The sequence below is a fragment of the Micromonas pusilla genome (genome assembly GCF_000151265.4).
Source record: "Micromonas pusilla CCMP1545 genomic scaffold MICPUCscaffold_7, whole genome shotgun sequence".
In the NCBI taxonomy this organism is placed as follows: Eukaryota; Viridiplantae; Chlorophyta; class Mamiellophyceae; order Mamiellales; family Mamiellaceae; genus Micromonas; species Micromonas pusilla.
The window spans coordinates 253,496-274,967 of NW_003315888.1; the positions used below are offsets into that span (position 1 = coordinate 253,496).

At 63.4% G+C, this 21,472-nt stretch overlaps 13 protein-coding genes across 13 annotated transcripts; 7 read left to right on the forward strand and 6 right to left on the reverse strand.

Moving 5' to 3' along the window:
* Positions 1-1,462: 1,462 nt before the first annotated feature.
* On the forward strand, positions 1,463-3,902 carry MICPUCDRAFT_45646 (uncharacterized protein; the record flags this gene model as incomplete). The annotated part of the gene is made up of 2 exons (XM_003059661.1): positions 1,463-1,528; positions 2,016-3,902. 2 exons carry the CDS (start codon positions 1,463-1,465, stop codon positions 3,327-3,329), a joined length of 1,380 nt encoding a protein of 459 aa, XP_003059707.1. The 3' UTR covers positions 3,330-3,902.
* A 179-nt stretch (positions 3,903-4,081) lies between these two features.
* On the forward strand, positions 4,082-5,009 carry MICPUCDRAFT_34166 (uncharacterized protein; the record flags this gene model as incomplete). The annotated part of the gene is made up of 3 exons (XM_003059662.1): positions 4,082-4,171; positions 4,261-4,693; positions 4,825-5,009. 3 exons carry the CDS (start codon positions 4,082-4,084, stop codon positions 4,953-4,955), a joined length of 654 nt encoding a protein of 217 aa, XP_003059708.1. The 3' UTR covers positions 4,956-5,009.
* A 125-nt stretch (positions 5,010-5,134) lies between these two features.
* MICPUCDRAFT_6478 (AP2-like protein) lies at positions 5,135-5,638 on the reverse strand (the record flags this gene model as incomplete). The annotated part of the gene is made up of 1 exon (XM_003059952.1): positions 5,135-5,638. A coding segment is annotated over one exon (504 nt), but the record flags the coding sequence as incomplete, so codon positions are not given.
* Positions 5,639-7,246: 1,608 nt separating this feature from the next.
* On the reverse strand, positions 7,247-8,940 carry MICPUCDRAFT_65330 (uncharacterized protein; the record flags this gene model as incomplete). The annotated part of the gene is given in 2 exon segments (XM_003059953.1): positions 7,247-8,883; positions 8,885-8,940. A coding segment is annotated over 1 exon segment (1,570 nt), but the record flags the coding sequence as incomplete, so codon positions are not given.
* Positions 8,941-10,218: 1,278 nt separating this feature from the next.
* On the forward strand, positions 10,219-10,539 carry MICPUCDRAFT_9085 (uncharacterized protein; the record flags this gene model as incomplete). The annotated part of the gene is made up of 1 exon (XM_003059663.1): positions 10,219-10,539. A coding segment is annotated over one exon (321 nt), but the record flags the coding sequence as incomplete, so codon positions are not given.
* Positions 10,540-11,900: 1,361 nt separating this feature from the next.
* On the reverse strand, positions 11,901-12,275 carry MICPUCDRAFT_18341 (uncharacterized protein; the record flags this gene model as incomplete). Its single annotated transcript, XM_003059954.1, has 1 exon — positions 11,901-12,275. A coding segment is annotated over one exon (375 nt), but the record flags the coding sequence as incomplete, so codon positions are not given.
* Positions 12,276-12,560: 285 nt separating this feature from the next.
* On the forward strand, positions 12,561-13,728 carry MICPUCDRAFT_47661 (uncharacterized protein). Its single transcript, XM_003059664.1, has 2 exons — positions 12,561-13,070; positions 13,199-13,728. The coding sequence occupies exons 1-2, from the start codon at positions 12,727-12,729 to the stop codon at positions 13,686-13,688; spliced, it is 834 nt and encodes a 277-aa protein (XP_003059710.1). The 5' UTR covers positions 12,561-12,726; the 3' UTR covers positions 13,689-13,728.
* A 50-nt stretch (positions 13,729-13,778) lies between these two features.
* Positions 13,779-14,249, reverse strand: MICPUCDRAFT_59296 (uncharacterized protein; the record flags this gene model as incomplete). The annotated part of the gene is made up of 1 exon (XM_003059955.1): positions 13,779-14,249. The coding sequence occupies one exon, from the start codon at positions 14,247-14,249 to the stop codon at positions 13,842-13,844; it is 408 nt and encodes a 135-aa protein (XP_003060001.1). The 3' UTR covers positions 13,779-13,841.
* A 311-nt stretch (positions 14,250-14,560) lies between these two features.
* On the forward strand, positions 14,561-15,243 carry MICPUCDRAFT_65335 (uncharacterized protein; the record flags this gene model as incomplete). Its single annotated transcript, XM_003059665.1, has 3 exons — positions 14,561-14,695; positions 14,798-14,859; positions 14,954-15,243. The coding sequence occupies 3 exons, from the start codon at positions 14,561-14,563 to the stop codon at positions 15,201-15,203; spliced, it is 447 nt and encodes a 148-aa protein (XP_003059711.1). The 3' UTR covers positions 15,204-15,243.
* Positions 15,244-15,416: 173 nt separating this feature from the next.
* On the reverse strand, positions 15,417-15,671 carry MICPUCDRAFT_9338 (uncharacterized protein; the record flags this gene model as incomplete). Its single annotated transcript, XM_003059956.1, has 1 exon — positions 15,417-15,671. A coding segment is annotated over one exon (255 nt), but the record flags the coding sequence as incomplete, so codon positions are not given.
* A 758-nt stretch (positions 15,672-16,429) lies between these two features.
* Positions 16,430-17,461, forward strand: MICPUCDRAFT_40492 (uncharacterized protein; the record flags this gene model as incomplete). The annotated part of the gene is made up of 1 exon (XM_003059666.1): positions 16,430-17,461. One exon carries the CDS (start codon positions 16,430-16,432, stop codon positions 17,459-17,461), a length of 1,032 nt encoding a protein of 343 aa, XP_003059712.1.
* Positions 17,462-18,159: 698 nt separating this feature from the next.
* On the forward strand, positions 18,160-19,489 carry MICPUCDRAFT_65337 (uncharacterized protein; the record flags this gene model as incomplete). The annotated part of the gene is made up of 1 exon (XM_003059667.1): positions 18,160-19,489. A coding segment is annotated over one exon (1,330 nt), but the record flags the coding sequence as incomplete, so codon positions are not given.
* Positions 19,490-20,174: 685 nt separating this feature from the next.
* On the reverse strand, positions 20,175-21,107 carry MICPUCDRAFT_4302 (uncharacterized protein; the record flags this gene model as incomplete). The annotated part of the gene is made up of 1 exon (XM_003059957.1): positions 20,175-21,107. A coding segment is annotated over one exon (933 nt), but the record flags the coding sequence as incomplete, so codon positions are not given.
* Between the last annotated feature and the right edge of the window lie 365 nt (positions 21,108-21,472).

Consider the following 21,472-nt stretch of genomic DNA (forward strand, 5'->3'; position numbering starts at 1 on the left):
TTGAAAGTCAAATATTTCATCATGTTACCTTCTTTCTCGTCGAGACGCAAGTACCTACTACCTATGTGCGACCTCAAACCGCGACAAATAGTATTTATTTACTTATTTAACTACTCGTCCCTGAAGCGAAACAGTATTTGCTTACTAACTTACTGACTCGTCGCTGAAGTGAAACCGTATTTATTTACTCACTCATCGGCGTAACAGTATCAACTTATTCACACATTCTCTCACAAAAGGGCGCGCGCGGTAGGTTCCCACTTATTTATCCATTTCAGTAAAGGGAAAGAAGGTAAAGAAAGAGTCACCGACAAACCTCTGACACAATCATGAAAACGAAACGCCGAGTTAAGAAGCCGAGTTAAGAACGCAAAACAGGGGCCAGTCTTTTCAATACACATCGCATGGTCCATCTGCGCAAAAGTAAGAAAAAAAATCACATCGAAATCAAAAGATAAGCGCAATAATCGCACCACTTCACATCTAAGATGCTCAAAAACATTAATTCCACTTCACCGATTCCGAAATACTCGCCGCGTTGCCGTCGCGAATCATTTACACCGGCCAAATTATGCCAAACGACCCATGTGTACAGAGTCGATCTCCACGCACAATTTCACATTCCCTTTCGGTGAGATAACTTCTCAAATACACAAATTATGGTGCAAATCGGAATCTCCCTGTTCAACGACACTTTGTTCGAGACATCCACCAAATTGCGTGATTAGAGCTATGAAGCGTTCTTATTCGACGGAACAATGCGCCAACGTGTTTTACGTCGCACGGTTTGCACGGAATATCCCTCAACGCTCGCTGTGGTTGATATATGCGATCGCTTTAGGATATTTGTGTTTCAAATCGTGCTTACGAGTTTTTTTTTGCTTGCAGTCTTTTCATATTCATAAGTTATGTTTGTTTCGCTCATGAAATATGCACTTTACCCCATCTGATAAGATGCACACAAGATGCCTCAATATTTTACCGCCGTTCGCGACTTTTTTCTTTGTCTTCATTGCCCGCACGTCGCTTTTTTGGTTTCAAGTTTCTCATTTTCTTCAGTTCATGATTCGCTTTCACCTCCGAAAAGCCTGAAAGATCGTGTACATCTTCAGTGAGAACATTTTTCGGCATGCCGCCGGCGAGTCTTGCGCTTGATTAAATTATCTTGCGGGTCGATGATCGGTTTGCATCAACTCCGTCGGTAACTTCCAATTTCCGCGCGGAATATACACCGCTCGTGACGGAAAAACGCGCTCCTTGCGTTCTGTCGAGGTCGACGTTTTCCTCGCGAGCGCGTGTTTTAAGCAAGGTTTTGAGCAGTGTTTGTCGCTGCGGGTGTGCTCCCGTGACTCCGCGCGTGTGTTTGAGTGAAAAAAGCAGGTTCGCTGGACAAGCTTCTCGGTTTTCACTCCCCCTGGCAAAGTTTCGTTCGTCGCCAAAACTATGACGTTTTCGTGAGACCATGCCAGTCGTGGGATTTCTCTCCTTCTCGTTCTCTGGTCGTCGGTTTCGTCTCCCGTCCAGTCCAGTTCTCCGCTCCGGTCCTTGAAAAAATGATTTTTCCGAAAATCAAACAAAAATCATCGATCGACGGTCTGTGAACCGTCAAAAAGTCCCGCTTCGTCGAATTCCTCAGTTTCCGCTCCGTGAAATTCGGGCCCGAGCCGCTTTCCGCCGACCAGGACGGATCTCCGAGTTCCGAGTGTGGATGACGGCTGGCGAAAAAAGTGAGCGTCTCACCCTCGAGCCGTTCGATCGACCGTCAGCCTCCCTACCCTGCACTCTCACCTCAGAGTTCGCGTGCGCGCCACACGGACGACACTCGACCCCGTCAGCCTCTGACGGCGTGGCTTGAGTCCCCCACCGGCGAATCACCGCGTGACCGCTAACCAACGCCGCCAATCAACATGAGCGCCGTCGCTTCGCAATCGGCCATCGCGCCAACCGCCGCCGCTGCTCTCAAGCACCGCAAGCGCACCACGCGCCGTGCCGCGACGCGATCCGTGTCCGTCAAGGCGTCTGCGGGCACGCTCGAGAAGCTCTACCTCGAGCCCATCAAGAAGATCGAAGGCACGGTCACCCTCCCCGGGTCCAAGTCCATGTCCAACCGCATCCTCCTCCTCTCCGCGCTCGCGGAGGGTAAGACGAAAGTCCTGAACCTCCTCGACAGCGACGACATCCGATACATGGTCGACGCGCTGAAGCAGCTCGGACTCGAGATCACGGAAGATCGCGCGAACAACATCCTCGAGATCGAAGGCTGCGCCGGGAAGATCCCGGTGAAGGGCGCGGAGCTCTTCCTCGGGAACGCGGGGACCGCGATGAGGCCCCTCACCGCGGCCGTCGCCGCCGCCGGCGACGGAACCTTCATCCTCGACGGCGTCGAACGCATGCGAGAGCGTCCGATCGAAGATCTCGTCGACGGACTCAAGCAGCTCGGCGTCGACGCGGAGTGCACGATGGGCACGGGCTGCCCCCCCGTCAAGGTCGTCGCGAACGGCCTCCCCGGCGGCCGCGTCGAGCTCAAGGGCTCCGTGAGCAGCCAGTACCTCACCGCGCTCCTGATGTCCGCGCCGCTGTCGACGGGCGACATCGAGATCGTGATCACGGACATCCTCGTCTCGAAGCCGTACATCGACATGACGGTCAAGCTCATGGAGCGCTTCGGCGTCGAGGTCGGCGTCTTCGACGATATGCAGCGCTTCGTCGTGAAGGGCGGTCAGACGTACAAATCCCCGGGAGAGGCGTTCGTCGAAGGAGACGCGTCCTCGGCGTCGTACTTTCTCGCCGGCGCGACGATCACGGGCGGGAAGGTGAAGGTCATCGGGTGCGGCACGGATAGCTTGCAGGGTGACACGAAGTTCGCGGACACGATGGGTTTGATGGGCGCGAAGGTAGAGTGGGGCAAGAACGACGTCACGGTCACGGGACCGGGCGGGAAGTTGAAAGCGATCGACGTGAACATGAACGCGATGCCGGACGCGGCGATGACGCTCGCGGTCGCGGCGCTGTACGCGGACGGCGTCACTACCATCCGCGACGTCGCGAGCTGGAGGGTTAAGGAGACCGAACGGATGATCGCGATCTGCACGGAGTTGAGGAAGCTCGGGTGCGACGTGTTCGAGGGTGAGGACTACTGCGTCATCACGCCTCCGGCGAGCGGGAAGATCAACGAGGGCATCGACGTCGACACGTACGACGATCACCGCATGGCCATGGCTTTCTCCTTGGCCGCGTGCGGGGGTGTCGGGGTGACTATCAACGACCCCACGTGCACGAAGAAAACGTTCCCCAACTACTTCGACGCGCTCGCGGAGGTGTGCGTGTGAGCGAGACGATCGATCCTAACTCCGTCACTGATTATTAATAAGAGTTCTCCTCTCTAAGCGTAAAGAATAGGCTCAATGACCAGGCGGCTGCGTCACCTGGTTGAGCTCCGCGAAGCGCATGCTCACGCGGGACGAGTGCTTCAAGAATTTCTCGCAGCACTTGCTAACACACTGCGAAGACGCGGGCAGGGCGGGGGCGTCAGCGAAGATTTGGAAAGGAGATCTGCGTACGTGGTCGATCGAGAAAGGCACGCACCCTCTCCTCGTCTTTCTCGAGCGTCTTTCGCCTGAAGCTCTGCACGCACGTGTCGAAGCATTTCTCCACGAGGTTGTTGTACATACGTAGACTATCGCGGGTTTGCATCCCCTCGATCATCGTCGCCATGCGCTTCTCGTCCTCAGGCGAGATGCCCTGCATCTGCTGGTTGGGATCCATCTGTGCCGCGGTGTTTTAGGGTTACGCCTGCTGGCGTCTCGTCGCTTCTCCTCGAGCTCGCTCGCGGATCGCGTGTGCGTAGCGACTTTCGCCTCGCGTACACCTGATGAAGTCCGGTAGAAATCGGAGCTTCGATCCCACGCTTCTGGCCGCGTGCGCACACGTAATGACGATCTGTGGCTGCGCCTCCACCACTCACGAGCTGATTTCGGAGTCGGCCGCGGAAATCACGAGAGGCAGAGGTGTTGTTTTTGGCAGTGACGCGGGAGCGAGAGACGCACTCCCGCGTGCGCAGCCGCACGTCGCGCGAAGTAATATGATACTGCAGCACGCCGAAGCGCTGTGCGCGAGACGCCTCATCCTCGCGTCGGCGTCGCCGCGCCGGAAAGAGATCCTCGGTAACCTGGTGAGTCGCGAGACGCGGTGCCTTCTTTCTCGTCGGATTCGTCGTGTTGGATTGTCAAATTGCTGAAGCTCTGCTTCTCCGACGCGCAGGGGTTGAAGTTCGACGTCGTCGTTTCCAATTTCGACGAAGATCTGGATAAATCCACGTTCACCGGTGGCGCCGAATACGCCTCCGCGACGGCGACGCACAAAGCGATGGAGGTCGCGACGCGGTTGGAGAAGGAGAAGCCCGCGCCGTTCGTGGTCATCGGCGCGGACACCGTCGTGGAAGGCCCCGACGGCGCGATACTCGAGAAACCCAAGGACGCTAACGAGGCGATGAAGATGCTCCTGTCGCTCCAGGGGATCACTCATCAGGTCCACACCGGCGTCGGGGTCATTTTCCCGAACAACGGCGGCGGCGGCGAACGTCTCGTGAAAACGTTCAGCGAGACGACGAAGGTGACGTTCGCGCCGCTGGGCGAGGCTGAGATCGCGGCGTACATCAAAACGGGCGAGCCGTTCGATAAAGCGGGTGGATACGGTGCGCGCGGGGGTTTCTATTCGTCTACACATCTTTCCTTCATCAAAACACATCGTGCTGAAGGTTTTCTACGAACACTTCGTGCATCACTTACTTGTCCGCGTCTCGCGTTTCGTTCGTTCGTTTCGCAGGGATCCAAGGTCCCGCGGGAGCTTTCGTGAGTTCGATCTCCGGGTGTTACTTCAACGTCATGGGGTTCCCTGTGCACAAGTTCGCGGACGTGGTATCAAAAATGATAAAAGAGGGAGTCATTCAACCGTAGAAACAGGGGAATCGTACCCTTAGCCTGGGAAGAGAAGTAGCCGACTAACATTTCACCTTGCCGGGGGGAGCGGCCACGGCTGCTTTCCCTTTGCCACCCTTCGTCGCCGCAGATGCCGTCGTCGACGCGTGTAGCTTTTCCGTGGACTTGTCCATCTCGAACGCCTTGAGCTCGGTCTTGTAGAAAACCAAAGCGTAGTTGGTCGCAGCGCCAGGGCCTCGCAGTCGAACCAGCGCGCGGTCGTACGCTCGCGCGGCCGCAGCTTCTTCGTTGTACAAGCCGAGGTAGATGTGCTTCGACCCGGGCATGCCGATTCGCGCCTCCCATCGCCCGTTCGGGTGGTGCGTGACGCCTCGGAACCCCGAAGACCCGCGCGCGAACCCTTGACTCTGCCTGCGAATCGCCATCACGAGCTCCTCCAGGCTGACGGACGCCATGAACGAGCTCAGCTCCGCGTACTTCGCCGCGGGAAAATTCAATCGCACTTTCCTCGTGCCGTTGTTCCCCGCGCCGCCCTTGCATTTCATCGCCGCGACGTCGTACGCCTCCGCGGCGTGCTCCTCTGTGTCGTATCCCCCCAAGTACATCTGTTTCCCGGTCTCTTTCACCCAGATGTGCGCCTCCCATCGTCCGCTCCGCTTGTGCTTCGTCACGCCGCGGTACTGCGACGAGCGTTGTTTCCCGTCCGGGGTGTTTGGCGGGATCGCGTCGCACACGAACTGCAGGTCGTGGATGTTCACGAGGTCATCCGCGTCGTCCGTCCCGGGCGTGGGCTTGCTCGTCGCGCTGCCGCTGCTGTGGTTATCCGACGACAGCAGCCCGACGCCGTTCGCGCCGATCTTGCTCTTCTTCGTTCCCTCGCTCGGGTTCGCGTTCTTCCCCGCGCGCGCGCGTTTGTTGTTGTCGTTCTTCTTCTTCGCGTTCGCTTTGTCGGCGTCTCCGGCGGTTTTGTTCTGGATCACCGTCGACGTCAAGACCGCGGTGAAGACTTCCTTACCCGCACCGCCCATGTCAAACGCGGCACCTTCCGCGATCGCGCCCTGCACTGCGGCCGCGGTCGCGCACGCGCGGCGGATCTTCTCGTCGTCGCCGAGACTGTCCGCGGTGGCGCCGTTCAGGGCGACGCCCACGCCGCCGCCGGGGGCGTGCTTCCCTCCGTCGATTTGCCACTGCATCTTCATCAGTTCCGCGCTCACGCCCGCGGCCTGTGGGAGCGTGTTGCCGTCCGTCATGTGTGCGTGTGCGCCGTTCTTCTTGTCGTCGAAGCCGAGCTCTGTGGAGACGGGGACGACGTGGAGTCGAGGGCGAGAAGGAGGGACGGACGCTGAAGAAAAAAGAAACGAAGGGAAAAGGAGCAACGACGGGCTTGGATCTGGAGCGTGCGCGCGTTAGACGCGCGATGGACGCGCGCGATACGCGCACGCCGACGCGTCGCGCGAATAATGAGGCGGTCGCGGCGGGCGCGCACCCAGCAGCTCCGTGTCCGATAAGAACGTCGGGTGCGTGTCCCAACCGGATATGACACGCGAAGAAAGCAGTTCCTGCGCGTTGGCGTCGACACCGTTCGCGTCAGGCAGAGCTTCCATGTCGCGCACGCCGCGACCTTTCACCAGATCGCGCACGCGCGTCGACGCGTTTCGCGATCGTCAAGCGAACCTCCCGACGAAGATGGGAAGGGACGCACCGCGCGGCGCGGCGTCGCGTATGAGGGCAGCCTCGCGACCTTTCGACGCACACGGAAGAAAGAAGAGGTCCCGAGCGGGGGCTCGTCGCACCTTCCGAGGAAAACCCGCGCGACAGCCAATCGATGCCCGGAAACGACGTTTTATCGGTCGGAGCCCATGTTTCGTTGTCTCGTTTTCGGGGTCATCCCAGGTTGGAGGAGGCGAAAGGGCATTTTTGGTTTCGGAAAAATCAGCCGAGGACGACGCTTGACGAGCGCTCGTGCAACGCGCGCTGCCGGGACGACGGGTGTTAACGTGTACATGATATCATTGGATTTAATATAGAGGCGAAGGATATTTAATCGCTATCCTCCTCCTCAGACGAGGATGCCTCTTCGAGCCAGGCGATGAACGCCTTCGCCTTCTCCAGGAACCTCGCGTCCGCGTCCGGCTCGATCGCCACCGCATTCGTCTTCTTCTGTCTCCACGCGAAGATCGCCTCCTCGGAGAGGATGTCCTCGTCGAACAACACCTTCAGGGTCTGCCCCGCGCAGCCTAAGAACCGCACACCGCCCGTCCGGTTCACGAACGGAGACGCGGACAGCGCGAGCGCTTCGACCTTCTCGATCGCGAGCACCTGCTCGGAGCGCTTCTTCAGCAGCGACTCGATCAGCTCCGTGTTCGCTTCGACCACCTTCGTGAGCGCGGCGAGGAGCTCCTTGTCCGTGCCAGCCATCTCCGCCGGGTGAATCTTCGGCGCGTCCGCGGGGAGGCCGTTAGGCGCGGGCAGCACGAACGACATCGCGGACGTCAACACGAACGCCCCCGTCTCCGCGAGCGACCGGCCTTTATCCTCCGCGAGCTTAGTGAGCGTCGCGACCTCCGCGGCGGTGTCCCTGCCACCGCTTTGCATCTTGAGAACCGCGAGTTCGACGTCTTTCTGGTAGTCCTCCTCGGCCTTGTTCTCCTCGTCCTCCGCGCTCTGCCCGAGCGTCGAGCGTCGCAGCGTGCGCAGGGAGTAAAAAATAGCCGTCCCGTCGCGACGGAGACGACCTAAGAACTGCTGGAGATCCTCCCAGGCGAGCAAGCGACCGAGATCTTCCTGCAGGAGGAGCGTGTCCACCGCGGGACAGTCCGTACCGTAGATGGACGAATAATCCACGACGAGGACGTTGAGCGGCGGCGCGCGACCTTGCAGCGAGTCCGGGACGGTGAGCAACGCCTGGTTATACAGACGCTTCACCATCGGCTCCGTGCCGGAGCCGCACGCGTACGCGATGCCCTTGGACAGCATGATGAGGGTGTCGATGTCCGCGTCTACCGCCTCCGCGAGGCTAATCTTGAGCATCGGTCGCAGGGTGATCAATCCGATCTGTCCCTCGGTGTCGTCGCCCATCTGCGCCTCCTCTTCTTCGTCTTTTTTCTTCGCGCGCTTCTCCGCCTTCGCGGACTCCTTCATCCCCCTCTCCGCTTCCTTGAGCTTCGCGTTGATCTTGTGCACGTCCTGCTGCCACTGTTCCTGGTTTGCGAAGCCCGCGAGGTCCATCGCGACCTTCCTCGGGTCGATGCAGCCGACCATCGTGACGCCCTCCTTGGACAGCGCGCCACGGATGCCGTCCACCTTCGTGGGCGCGCCCTCGCCCGTCGCCCATTGCGCGCGTAAGCGCGTGAAATCCGCGTAGGACAGGTTCTTGAAGATCGGCTCCACCGTCTTACGCAAAGACTTGACGTCGCCCTGGATCTTATCCCAGGCCCCGCCCGGACCTTTGATCCCCATGAGATCGTTACCCTGCCGACAGGACAAGTGTCTCAGCAAGAGCAGCGGGAGACGATCGTCCTTCATCACGCGTAGGAACTCCGCGTGGTTGTTGAACATCCCGAGCGGGCTCACGGGACTGACGGTCTGCTTCTCCGCGTTCCACACGTGCAGCGTAGACATCGGGAGGTCGTACGGCTCGAGCGAGATCGTGATCTGCCGCGCCGGGTCGGGACCGCGCCACCACTGCTCGAGTCCTTCCCAGGGACCTAGCGTCGCCGATGCGAGCACGGCGGCGATCGGCATGTGCGCCTGAATCACGCTCACGACGCCTAACACGTTCGGGTCGAGATGGATACCCATGTTCGGCTCGTCAAAATACAACAGGAGGTTGTTCTTGTGGTAGAAGCTCCCCGGGGCCGCGGTCGCCGCGGCTTTCATGAGCGACGCGGTCGTGTTGAGATCCGCGATGATGATGTCCGGCTTACCCGCGCCGCGGTCCTTCAGCTTGTAACCGACGTCCGCGGCGTACTCGAGCTGCTGCTCGATCGTGCCGCTCCCCGCGCTCAGCTTCTCTCCGATCGCGGCTTTCGCGCGCATGGCTTTTCTGTTCCTCGCCTTGTCGCGAATCGAGTACGGCCGACGGACCTGGTGTAAAGTCCCGTCGCCGCTGTGGTCTCTCGCCGCCGTCCAGTACGGCGCCGCGTGCGCTTCGCACTCCTGACCGACGCGCTTCAGAACTTGCTTCGTGGGGACGGAGTACACCAAGATCGCGTTCGGGTGCTTCACCTTGAACAGACGCAGATGCACCATGAGCGCGGTGAACGTCTTACCGGACCCCGTCGGCGTGGAGAGGACGACGTGCAACGGCAGCGGCAGCTTCTCGTTGTTCTCCACGGCTCTGTTCACCGCGGTGTAGTGCGCGTCGAGCTCCTCGAGGAGGTCGTGCTGGTGCTTGTACATCCGCGCGACGCCACCGGATTGCGCGCCGCCTTTATTCGTCCACAGGTGCATCGCCGCGAAGGCTTGGTCTTTGATGCGGTCGGAGCACTGATCCCACACGATCTTCGCGGCGATCGCCTCGACAGAGTCCGGCCCGTGCTTGAGGGCTTCGCGTCGCAGGAACAAGTGATCCGCGGGCTGCGCGTCCACGACCGCGTTGAGCCATCGCACCGTGTGCTTGCCGTACTCGCGCATCGCTTTGATTTCGTCTAACACGCCCTTCGCCCAGAGCGACTGCAGCCTTTTCTTCTCCGATTTGTCGTTCGACGCTTCCTCGTACTTCTTCGGGAAGCACTCCTTCACGAGGTTCTTCCACAGGTCCGCTTCTTTCCTCTGGACGTAGAAGAACTCGAAGACCTTCTGCTCGAGAAGCGCGGGGGGCGCGTCGAGAGCGCCGTCCCACGGCGCGATCTCGCGCATGATTCGGAAACCGGTGCTGCCTCGAACTTTCGCCACGAGGTCGCTGTTGTCGATGTCCGCCCAGTCATGGCTCGTGAGACCGGAACCGACGTCGACCTTTAACGTGCTGTTGTTAGGATCGAAGATGGGGTCGACGTCACCCCCGATGTGTCCATCGTCGTCGTCGGAGTATTCGCCGTCGCTCATGTGGCGTGCGGCGTGTCGTTGGAAAAGACCGCCCCGGCGGCTCAGATCGCGAAGAAGAATAACGCGCGTGAGAAAAAGCAGTTCAGTTAGGGTTCGTTGCTGTCGCGGATAGGATCGAAGGCGATCGAATGCCGCGGCACAATCGTCGACGCGCGCTGCACTCACAACCGGCGCATATCACACGATGGCGGTCCGACGACGCGCGGGGAGCGCGCGGAAGATGCCCGCGTTCAGCCGGATCATCAACTGCCACACCGAGGAGGAGTACGCGAAGGTGTTCAGGAAAGCGGGCGACGGCGGGTTGGTCCTCGTCGAATTCGTCGCGGGGTGGAGCACGTCGAGCAAGTCCATGGCGCCGTACATGACGACGCTCGCGAAATCGCCGGAGTACAAGAAGATCACGTTCGCGCGCGTGGACATGGAAGCGCTCCCGGGCGTCGCGCAGAAGTGTAACGTGAAAGCGCTGCCGACGTACCAGCTGTGGAAGGGCACGGAGAAGCTCGACGAGATGTCGGGCGCGATGCCGGCGAAGCTCGTCGCGATGTTGAAGACGCATCACGTCGCGAAGAAGAAGAGCGGACCGATGGGCTACGTCGCTCTCATCGGCGGCGTCGTTCTGACGATCTTCGCGCTGTTGAAGGTGAAGGACACGATCGAGGAGTGGGAGGCTGAGGAGGAGGAACGCGCCGCCATCGCGGAAGCCGAGGAGGAGGCGCGGCGCATGGCCGAGGAGGAGGCGATTCGCGCGCGGAAGGAGCGCATGCGGCGGCAGGCGCAGCAGGCGAAGGAGAGGTGAGCGATCGCCCGGGTGACATTTAGAGAGAGAGAGTGGCGCGATATTACGCGCCGTGTGATGAAAATGTACGTTCAATCAATCGCTGCCGTCGTCGGTCTAATCAAATCGCTCGTCGTTCACAACCCGAACTCGCTGAACATCTGTCGCTCTTGCTGCTGCTGCTGCTGCTGCTGCTGATTCTGGGGCGGGATCCCACCCATCTGCGGCGGCATCATGCCCCCCATCTGCTGAGGCATCATCCCGCCCATCCCCTGCGGCATCATGCCGCCCATCGCGCCGCCCATCTGCGGCTGCTGCTGCGGCATCATCCCGGGGCGCATCCCTCCCATCATCTGCGGCGGCACCTGCCCCATCTGCCCCATCTGTCCCATCTGCCCCATCTGTCCCATCTGTCCCATCTGTCCCATCTGTCCAATCATCTGCGGAGGCATCTGCGCGGGGTACCCGCCGCCGAATCCCCCGCCCATCATCCCGCCGTTCGGCATCCCGCCGCCCATCATCCCGCCGTTCGGCATCATGCCGCCCATCGTCCCGCCGTTGCGCATCATCCCTCCCATCATCCCGTTCTGCTGCGCGCCCGGGAAAGCACCGGGCTGAGGCGCGTCGAACAGACTCATGATGTCGTCCTTGGACACCTCCGGTTTCGCCGCCGCCGGCGCGGCGGCGTCCGCGAACGCTCCCCAGTCGTCCCCGCCCCCCGGCGACGCCGGGTTCGCGGGCGCCGCGGCGGCGGCGAACGCGTCGAACCCGCCGGCGCCGGCGCCGGCGTTCGCCGCGATCGTCGGGGCGTAGTCCGACGACGGCGCGGCCAAGCCGCTCAGCGCGTCGAACCCGTCGGTCGCGCTCGACGCGACGCCGGACTGCGGCTGCGCCGTCGACGCCTGCGCGGCCGCGGATCCGAAGTCCGCCCACCCGCCGCCGGCGTCTCGTCGCGCGGGAGGCGCCGCGGGCGCCTGCGGCGTCGGCGACGCGAGATCGAGCAGGTCGAACATCCCGCCGCCCGCGGGCGCGGCCGGCGCGCGCGCGCCCATCCCCACGTCGATGCGCGGCGCGTCGTTCACCGCGCGCGCGGGCGCGGCGTCCGCCGAGCTGCCGTCCCCCGGCGTCGGCCCGTCGATCGTCCTGTCCGCGTACGCTCTCCTCTCGTACTTCGCGCGGATGAACCGCTCGACGGTGGGGAGATCCGACGTCTTCGGCTTCGCCCCCGGCGGGATGTTCTTCTCCCAGTACGCGTTCGCGCGTTCGTTCCCCATCTTCTCCATGAACGCGACCTGATCTTCCGTCCACTTATCGAGCTGCGTGCTCCTGACGCGCGAGATGTGCACGCCCAGGCCGCGATGTATGCCGCTGCAGTTCGTGCACATGAAGACGCCCAAGTTCAACGACGCCCACCTCGGCAGGCGCATCGGGCAGTCCACGCACAGGATATTCTCCGGGCGTTTCAGGCACGCGTTCAGGCGCTTCATGAGCGCCTCGTGCGCGCGTTCCGCCGCCATCGCGTGCGTCCGGGGCCGGTCCCCGAGCGCCGTTCAAACTGTCACGTCACACGAGAACGCGCGAGATCGAGAAGAGACAGCAGATCGAGCGAGCGAAAACTCGCAGCTTTTTCCGACCGACCGCCCACAATTTCTCGAAAAGGAAGACAGATGGAGACAATTTCATGGTTCGCAGACCGTCAAACCGCCTCGGGCCAATGAGATACTTTCGCATGATATGATATCGTTTGTGGAGTTCGAGGACGAGGAGCATTCGCCCGTCCTCCGCGCGGCATAACTTCCAGCGCGCGCGTGGAGGACGCCGCGCGTGTCGTCGCGAGTTTCTTCGAGAACTCGCTCCGCGCGACTTCGCGCGCACGCGCGAAACCCGCGCGTCGTCGTCGTATCGCGACGCCGCGGAAGGCGAAGGCGTAGGGTTTTTTTTTCCTTCTCGAGCGAGAAGAGAGAAAGAATGACGTCGGCGCCCGGGGCGAACGCGGGGGAGAGTATCGCGCCCGCGGGCGCGGTCGGGGTCAAGAAAGAGGAGACCGCGGTCAACAAAGAAGACTCCGGGGACTGGCTGGCGGACATCTTCGACGCCGTGGACGAGGACGCGATCACGTCCCTCGAGATGGGAGACGTCGCGCTGCCGCAGGATATCCTCGCGAAGGTGGACGAAGGATCCGCGTCGGCGGTCGCCGCGGGGAAGAAAGAAGAGGGCGTCGGCAAGCGGGGGAGGGGCGAGGGCGGGGAAGAGCTCTCGAAGGTGAAGAAATCTCGTCGGGAGAAGCTCAGGCGCGAGGCGCTGAACGACCGGTGCGTCCGCGCGCCGCGCAAGATCGCGCGCCCCTCTTGTCTTTTATCACGCGCGCGTAGGGTTTTTCCCTAATTTCAACAATGCCGACTGACGGACCCGCCTCCCCCCTCTCCTATCCCTCGATCAGGTTCATGGGTCTCAGCGCGCTGCTCGACCCGAGCAAACCCCCGGCGACGGACAAGGCGACGATCGTCACCGAGGCCGCGGCGGTGATCTCGTCGCTCAGGAAGCAGCTCGCGGAGCTCGGGGAAAACCTCGAGAAGCTGACCGCGTCGAACGAGGCGCTCGAGACGGAGAAGAACGCCCTGGCGAGCGACAAGGCGAGCCTGATGCGGGACAAGGTGGCGCTTCAGCAGGAGAAGCACAAGCTCGAGCACCAGCTGCACGTGTTCATGGGGTCGATGCCGTTCGCGTCGCCGCCGCCCGGGATGATGGTGATGCACCACCCCCCGGGGGCGCCGCCGCCGGGCGCGGCGATCGTGTCCTCCACCGCGAGCGGCGCGAAGGTGGGCGGGCACCCGGGCGGGATGATGCCGATGATGTGGAGCTTCCCTCCCCTCGTCGTGCAGAGCACGACCGCGGAGGAGGACGCGAAACTGCGAGCGCCGGCGGCGTAAGGATTCATTCTATTTGTAACGAATACTCGTACTACCATCCAAGACGAACGGCTCGTCTCTATCGCGTCGCGCGGCGCGGCGTCTAAAGCGGCGTGCGGAGCGGGCTATCGTGTCCTAATCTTATCCTAATCGCGCGAACCGAACGTCGTCGCGTCACGTCTCGTTCCCCTCGTCCGGGATCTTCTCGTCCGGCCACGTCGGCGGCATCGGGTGCCGCTCCAACCGCGCGAAGTGCAGCCCTCGCAGCATGCTGTTTATCTCCGCGTACGTGGTCCCCGCGCCGAGGGATCCGGGCCCGGAGTCCGCGCTCATCGGCTCGTGCTCGTCCATCGGCGGGCGCGTCGGCGACGGCGACCGCAGCGCGGGCGCCTCGGTCTCGTTACCGACGGTCGCGCGCGTGGAATTCCCGCTCACGACGTCAGACGTCGTCGTCGCGACCGCGTCTCCTCCCGTGTTCAGCCGCTTCACCGCGCGCTGCAGCTCCTTCACCTCGTTCTCGTCGTCCGTCGGCTCGAGCGCGCGCTTCGAGCGCGTCGAGCGCGTCGACCGGCGCGTCTCCATCGTCGCCTCTTCGCCTCCCCCCTTCCCCACGTGTCGTGTCAACAAAGTGGCCCAACCGCCCCCCCCCCCGACGACGTGTCGTCGACGCGGCGCCTCCGTCTCGGTTCCCCGGACCACGCGAGTTCACGGACGGTCGAGCGGGTGCACGTCGTCCACGGGACGGCGTCGACCGCGTCGCTCTCGATTCGCGCGGCGCTTCCACCAGCCGTGGCTGCGCCCTCGCTTGTGAGGACCGAACGCCCCTCGTTTTCAATAATTCGTCGTAAAATGCGTGACTCAAACCCAGATCCGAGACCATTGCTCCTCGCGCGATGGGGAAGACGACGGCCGCGAAGAAACCCTTCGGGAAGAAAGCCCCTTTCGGCACGACGAAAGGGGCTTTCGGGAAGGAAGGCAAAGGAGGGGCGAAGGGGAAAGGGAAAGGGGGGAGACCGCTCGCGAAGATGGTGCGCCGAGATTCGTTCACCGCCGCTGTTCGTCGCTTTCGTCTCGACACCCCCCGCGCGCGCTGAAGATTGACATCGCCCCACCCACTCGCTGTTTTCCAGGAATGCGGACAAGAGAAGACGAAACGAGGGGGGGAGGCCGTTTTCGACGACAACGTTCGCAGGTGAGCGCCCGAAGCACCACACGTCGTAGAATCGAATCCGACGACGCGCTTTTACTTTTTCTCACCCCCGCCCGCGTCTCTCGCTCTCTTCCAGGGACTGGGTCACCGGATACGGCAAACGCAAGACGCAGCGAAGAAAGTACGCGGTCAAACAAGCGGAGGAGAAGGCGAGGAAGGAGCGGCTGCAGGAGCGTAAAGAGCGACGCGAGGAGTTCCGAAAGACGCACGGGCTCACGGACGACGCGGGCGGCGGCGACGGCGACTCGAAACCAGCGGGGGCGGTGGACACCGAGGTCGTGGAGTACGACTCAGGGGTCACGGTAATCGTCGAGGGGATAGATTAACGCGCGCTCTCTACTCTCTACAGCAGGGCGACATCACGGGAACGATCGCGCCGACGCGGCGCGTCATCAGTAGTCGCTCCAATCCTTTTTCCCCCGCAGCGACTTCTTTTCGCTCCCTCGCTTCTTGTCGGCGAGCCGAATCTTGTTCGCCTTGTTCGCCTGCTTCGCCACCTTCTTCGCCTTCGCCTTGTTCGACTTGCTGTTCGGCAGCTTCGACGCGCGGTTCAGGCACGACTGCATCTTCTCCAGCGCGTCGTCGATGTTTTTCGACTGCGTCCGGTGCCGCGACGACTGCATCACGAAGTCCCCGTCCTTGTTGATTCGGTTCTTCTCTAAGATCCGCAACCGTCTCGAGACCCACGGGTGGAGCCAGTCTTTGTTCGCGTCCAAGTTCAGGCGCATGTCCACCTTCGTGTTGACTTTGTTCACGTTCTGACCCCCCGCGCCGCCGCTTCGCGCGAACGTGATGACGACGTCTTCCCTCGTCAGCGCCCGAGGCGGGTCCGCGCACTCCCCGGGCTCCGGCATCGGGAGGGTCTCGTCCACGCGAGGGCCTTGTATCCCTCGCAGCGACGCGACGTCCTTCTCGGTTTTGACCGCGACGGAGTCGTCGTCGTCGTCGTCGTCGTCGTCGTCGTCAGCCTGCGAGAAAAGGGAAGGGGAGCGGCGGAGGTCAGAGGACGAGCGAACGAGTGCACGAGGGATATCCACCCGAGACGACGCGCGGGGTGTGGACGGACGGACGCGAGTTGGGAGGGACGCGAGCGCACCCACGGGTTCACGTCCTCGTCGTCGTCCCACTCGTCGTCGTCCCAATCGCCTCCCCGCCCGTACGCGCGGACGACGCGAAGCGAGACGCCCCGCCCGACGCCGCCGAGCCGCGTCGGCGAAGAAGGCGCGGACGCGCCGACCGCGATGTCGCGGCTCGCCGGGCGCCACGACGCGTGCCACCTCACCGCCGCGACCGCGCGGGACGCCGCGCACCGGGGAATCGGCGCGCGAGCGACGGAGACGCACGGGGGCGACGCGAGCCCGCTCGCGCCGCTCACGGCCGCCATGACAGCCCTGCGGAGCATCGGCGCCCGCGACTGTGTGTCCTCCAGTCGTTGCGTTGCGTTCGATCGGTTTTCAAACATTCTGTTTCCTCGAACCTCGTCAGTCATCACAGAACGTCCGGCGCGCCTCGGCACGGGACGACGCGAATAAACGACACGGCCGTCGACGCGATGACTCACAACGCGACGCACGACGCGTCCAACGCGCAGCCGCTGAGGGAGAACGTGAACCGGAGACGGAGGAACCGGAAGAAGCCGTCGCACGGGAAGGATCACGCCGATCGCGCGAACGTCGTCGTCTCCGTGCCCGCGGACGCGGTCGCGGACGACGCGCACGATCTGCGCGAAAACCTGAAGAAGACGACGGACTTACGAGACGACCTGCTGCGCCAGCGCGCGGAGAAGGAGCACGAGCGCGCGCGAGCGCGCGCGCAGGAGCGAACGCGCCCGCAGCCAAAGTCGGGAGAAGCGTCGCATCAGACGCCGCGAGCGAAGACGCAGAACAAGAAGGGCCGCAACACGCAGGACTTCTCCCCGAGCCTCGCGCCGCCCGGCTTAAAACTCGTCGTGGGCGACGCCGCCGCGAAGACCTTGGGGCGGAAGATGCACGGACGCCACGTGACGTACGTCCCGAACTTCTTCTGCGCCGAGGCGGACGAGAGCGCGCACGCGACGCTTCTCGAGGAGGTCTCCGCCGCGGGGTCCAGCGAGATGTGGATCCCGTGGCACGAGAAGAGCCACTTCATCGCGAACGATCGCGACCGGCACGGGAAGTGGAAGCAAGACTCGCCGATGTTCACCGCGGTCGTGGAGAAGATCGCGGCGTACTTTCAGATGGACGTGAAGGCGACGCGGTTCAACTTGTATCGCGACGAGGAGGAGTGGAAGCCGTACCACCACGACGCCGCGGCGGTGAAGAAGGACAAGGCTAGGACGCAGAATTGCACGATCGCGGTGTCGTTCGGCGCGACGAGGGACGTCGCGTTCGAGCACGCCAAGACGGGCACGACGGTGTTCCTCCCTCAGACCAACGGCAGCTGCTACGCGTTCGGCCACGACGTCAACGTGGAGTGGCGGCACGGCGTCCCTCAGGTCCCGGAGGGCCTTCGACGCGCGGAGGGGGAAAAATGCGCGCGGGTGTCGATCATCGCGTGGGGGTGGGTCGACCAAGACCGCGACGACGTGAGCTCGTTCGCGAACTGACGTCCGTTAACGAGTGTATCAGCGCGTGAGCACTTATTTTTGTAATGAGCTGGATTTTCGACCCTCGAAGCCTCGATCAACGACTGCATTTAATAGGGGCGAAAAACGTCCTTGACGGGTGAAATTCGCGCGTGCTCGCTTTCAAAGCTCGCGAAGCGTCGGCAAAAATTGACCGCGCCTCCTTCAAAGTTCCACGGCCGAGAGCTTAGCCCGGCGAATCTCTTCACGGCAAATGTGTTGGTCCACGCGTTTTCACTTTTTTTCGCGCGCGGGGCGACGGCTTCCGCGACGATGGCACGCCGACGCGACGACGTCGGCGTCGTCCAGGTGTGTCTCAGCGCGCTGTTCGCGGTAACATTATCCCACGCGTGCATCGAGGGGTATCGCGCGTACGAGACGTTCAGCGCGAAGGACCTCAACGCGCTGTCGGAGATGATGATGACTCAGGTCCGCGTCCCATCTTGTTTTTATTCCGTCGCGGACGCGCTATCCGCCTTCCCTCGCGCCGTCTCGCTCAGCCCGCGATCTTCCCCCCCCCGCGCGACGACAACGCGCGATCTGACGCGGTCCACCCCCTCTCACGCGCGCAGGGCGTGCGCTTCGCGGACCTCGCGCCGTTCGCCGTGACGTACGCGAGCGGAGTCACCGCGCTCGCGATCCTCGTCACGGCGTCTCCCTTCCGCGCGCCGACGGCGCTGATGCGACACCTCGCGCGCGCGATCGCGGCGCTGATCGTGCTCCCGCTGACGCTCCGCGCGCGTCTGCGGCGGCGAGCGATCGCGCTCGGCGACGACGCCGGCGACGGCGCGGACGGCCGCTCGTCTCTGATGACCCCGGAGCTCGAGCGGCTCGTGACGGACGACGACGTGCGCTACTTCCTCGACGAGCTCGCCGCGCACCCGACGCTTCACGACCGCGAGGAGCGTTCAGTGCGCGAACCGCGCTCGAGGGCGAACAGCGAGGAGCGAGGCGTCAGCTCCGTCGACGTCACGATGTCCGGCGGGTGGAAAGGCGCGCCCGGCGGCGTCGAGGCGGCCGCCGCCGCCGTGTCGGCGGATGCGGCGGCGGAGGAGGCGGCGTGGACGGTGATCCACCGCGGGAGCACCGGGACGGGGACGGACTACAGGATGCTGCGGCGGAACGGCCCGGCGCCGGGGACGAGCGAGGGCGGCGATCGCGGGTTAGCGCAGTTTCGGTTGGAGGCGGTCGTGCGAGGCGTCACCGCGGAGTCGTTGGCGAACGCGCAGATGAACGACGTCGTGCGAGCGACGTGGGACTCGACGTTGATGCGCGCGGATCAACTCGCGTCGTCGCGGCCGGCGCCGCTCGCGGCCCCGAGCGAGAACAGCTTCGTGGAGGAGGCGGAGTGCCAGAGCGAGGGAGCGGACGCCGCGCACGACAGGACCGAGCTCGCGTTCTGGCGCATGAAGTTCCCGATGCCGATGGCGCCGCGGGACTACCTGTTCGTCAGGCGCCGGTGGAAGAGCGAGGACGGCGCGTTTTACGGCGTCACGAAGGATGCGACGGGCGTTCGCGAGGCGAACCGCATGCTTCAGAGGACGGGGCTGAGTGGCCGCGGGTACCGCGTGCGGCGGATATTCAGCGGGCAGCGCATTCGTCCGCTGGACAGCGCGCGCGACGCGTCGTGGTCCGACGACGACGCGAGCGCGCCGTCGACGCCGACGACGGTGCCGACGACGCCCGTGGCGGCGTCCGCGACGAGCTCGCCCGCGAGCTCGGGGTTCAACGCGGTCTCGCCTCCGCGGCCTCGAGCGCGGTCGAAGTCGAGCGGGAAGAACGAGCCCGCGGCGGAGCTCGTGAGCGTGTACCACGAAGACAGCGGCGTCCCCGCGGCGGTGATATCCATCGGCGCGTGCAAGGGGCTCCAGCCGTTCATGCGAAAGTTGGAAAAGGCGGCGAGGGGCGAGATGAACGGCGGCGGCGCCGGCGCCGGCGCGAATAACATCCGAGGGCGCAAGCTTCTGCGGTTCCGACGGTTGCGAAAGAGGATAACCTCGAAAGCGTGGGACGGCGTGAGCTTGGACTACCGGAACTCGCACATCGCGATCTCGTCCGACGAAGAGAGCACGGGCGAGACCGCGGGCGCGCATCGCGGAAGTCGATTCCGTTTCCGGCACCGAACGAGGATGGCGCTGTCGCGGCTGAAGAACGGTCTGCACAGGACGATTCACCGCGCGCCGCCGGGGGCGCACGGGAACGGCACGCTCAATCACGCGGAGGGACGGCGGCGGCGGCTCATGGTTCGCGCCGCCGCGTTCGTCGCGCTCATGCAAAAGATCAAAGACTGAATTTGTTTTCGACGTACGACGTACGAATGCTCATGTTCTAGACTATTGTAATGTGATACTCACGGCTACATCTAGCTAATCTAAGTCGCCTTCTCGTGCTCGGACACCCCCGGGTACCAGACCACGCCGCCGCCGTAGCAAACAGACCCGGTCGTGTCGTACAGCACGAGCGCCTGACCGGGCGTGATCGCGCGTTGCGGGTCGTCGAAGTCAACCTGGAGCGCGCCGCCGTCCGAGCTCTCCTCGTCGTCTTCCCGGCGTAGGTCTTCGTCCGCGCGCCAGTACTTCCCGCGCTCGAGCGTGATCGCGCTCCAGTGCGGGACCCGCCTGACGAAACACTGGACGATCTCCGCGCCGTACCTCGTCTTCGCGCCGAACCGTCCGCCGTCGAGGCCGTCCGAAAGCGGCAACTTCCCCTCGACCCAGAAGCACCGCGCCACGGCGGCGGTCGCGACGAACAACGCCGGGTGATCCGACCCGGGGGCGACGTACACGTTGGTCACCCCCGCGCGAGAGTCCTTCCCGACGACGAACCACGGCGCCGACGCGCCGCCGACGCGCGCGCCCTGGCCGCACGTGTAACGCGCGAGACCTTTGTGCGCGCCGACGACGGCGCCGTCGACGACGGAGACGAACGCGCCCGACGCCGCGTCCGAATCGGTCGCGCTCGCCTCGGACGTTCTCCCTTCCTCGGGCAGGTACTCGTGCACGAACTCTCCGAAGTTTTTCTTTCGTCCGATGAAGCAGATCCCCCGGCTGCTTCGTCGCGACGTCACCGCGGACGGCAGCTTCGCGGGCCCCGCCGCGATCGCCCTGACTTCCGTCTTCGTCAGCCACCCCAAGGGAAAGCACGCGTTTCTCAACGCCTCTTGCTTCACGGACGCGAGAAAGTACGACTGGTCCTTCTCCTTGTCCTCCGCAGTGTGCAGGCAGAAGACTCCGTTTGGACCGCGCACGATTTTCGCGTAGTGCCCCGTGCACAGGACGTCCGCCTTCACGTCGAGGAGGCAGTGCTTCAGGAGCGAACCGAATTTGATGTGCCGGTTGCACGCGAGGTCCGGGTTCGGCGTCGACGCGCCGCCGTCGAAGTCCCTCAAGAACGGCTGGAACACCGCGTGCCAGTACTCCTTCACGAAGTCGACCTCTCTCAGCTCGATCCCGACCGATCTCGCGACCGCTGCGGCGTCGCGTTGGTCCTTCTCGAACGCGCACTCGCCGCCCGTCTCCTCGGCTTCGTCCCAGTTTCGCATCAGCACGCCGACGACGTCGTACCCGGCTCTCTTCAGGATCCACGCGGTGACCGCGGAGTCGACGCCGCCGGAGATGCCGACGGCGATCTTCGGAGGCGGCTCGCCGGTCGCGCGGTGCGGCAGGTGCGGTGCGATTCGCGCCGCGAGCGGCTCCCCGAGCGCGTCCTCCAGGTTCCGACGCGCGGCGCGGCGGAATTCGTCGATCGCGGGGGCCTCGCCCTCGCCGTCGGTCTCCTTCGCGCCCGCGCACCCTCGTCCCCACGTGCGACAGGGCGGGGTCTTCGGCGTCCCTCGCGGGCCTCCCGCCGAGGCGAGAGGCGGGAGGAGCCGACCCAACGCCCGGCGCATCTCGCTGTGAGAGGGGAGAGCGACGACAAACAGCGAAAAGCGCGAAGTTCATCTCGACAGCTCCAAGAGAAAAAACACGATCGCTCCCAGATCTCATTGCGCCG

What these genes read in the sequence shown, in the direction of transcription:
- MICPUCDRAFT_47661 (XM_003059664.1), top strand. Translation starts at nt 12,727, where the DNA reads ATGACGTCGGCGCCCGGGGCGAACGCGGGGGAGAGTATCGCGCCCGCG. An exon ending in CGCGAGGCGCTGAACGACCG is followed by an intron (nt 13,071 to 13,198) that starts GTGCGTCCGCGC and finishes TCCCTCGATCAG; the next exon opens with GTTCATGGGTCTCAGCGCGC.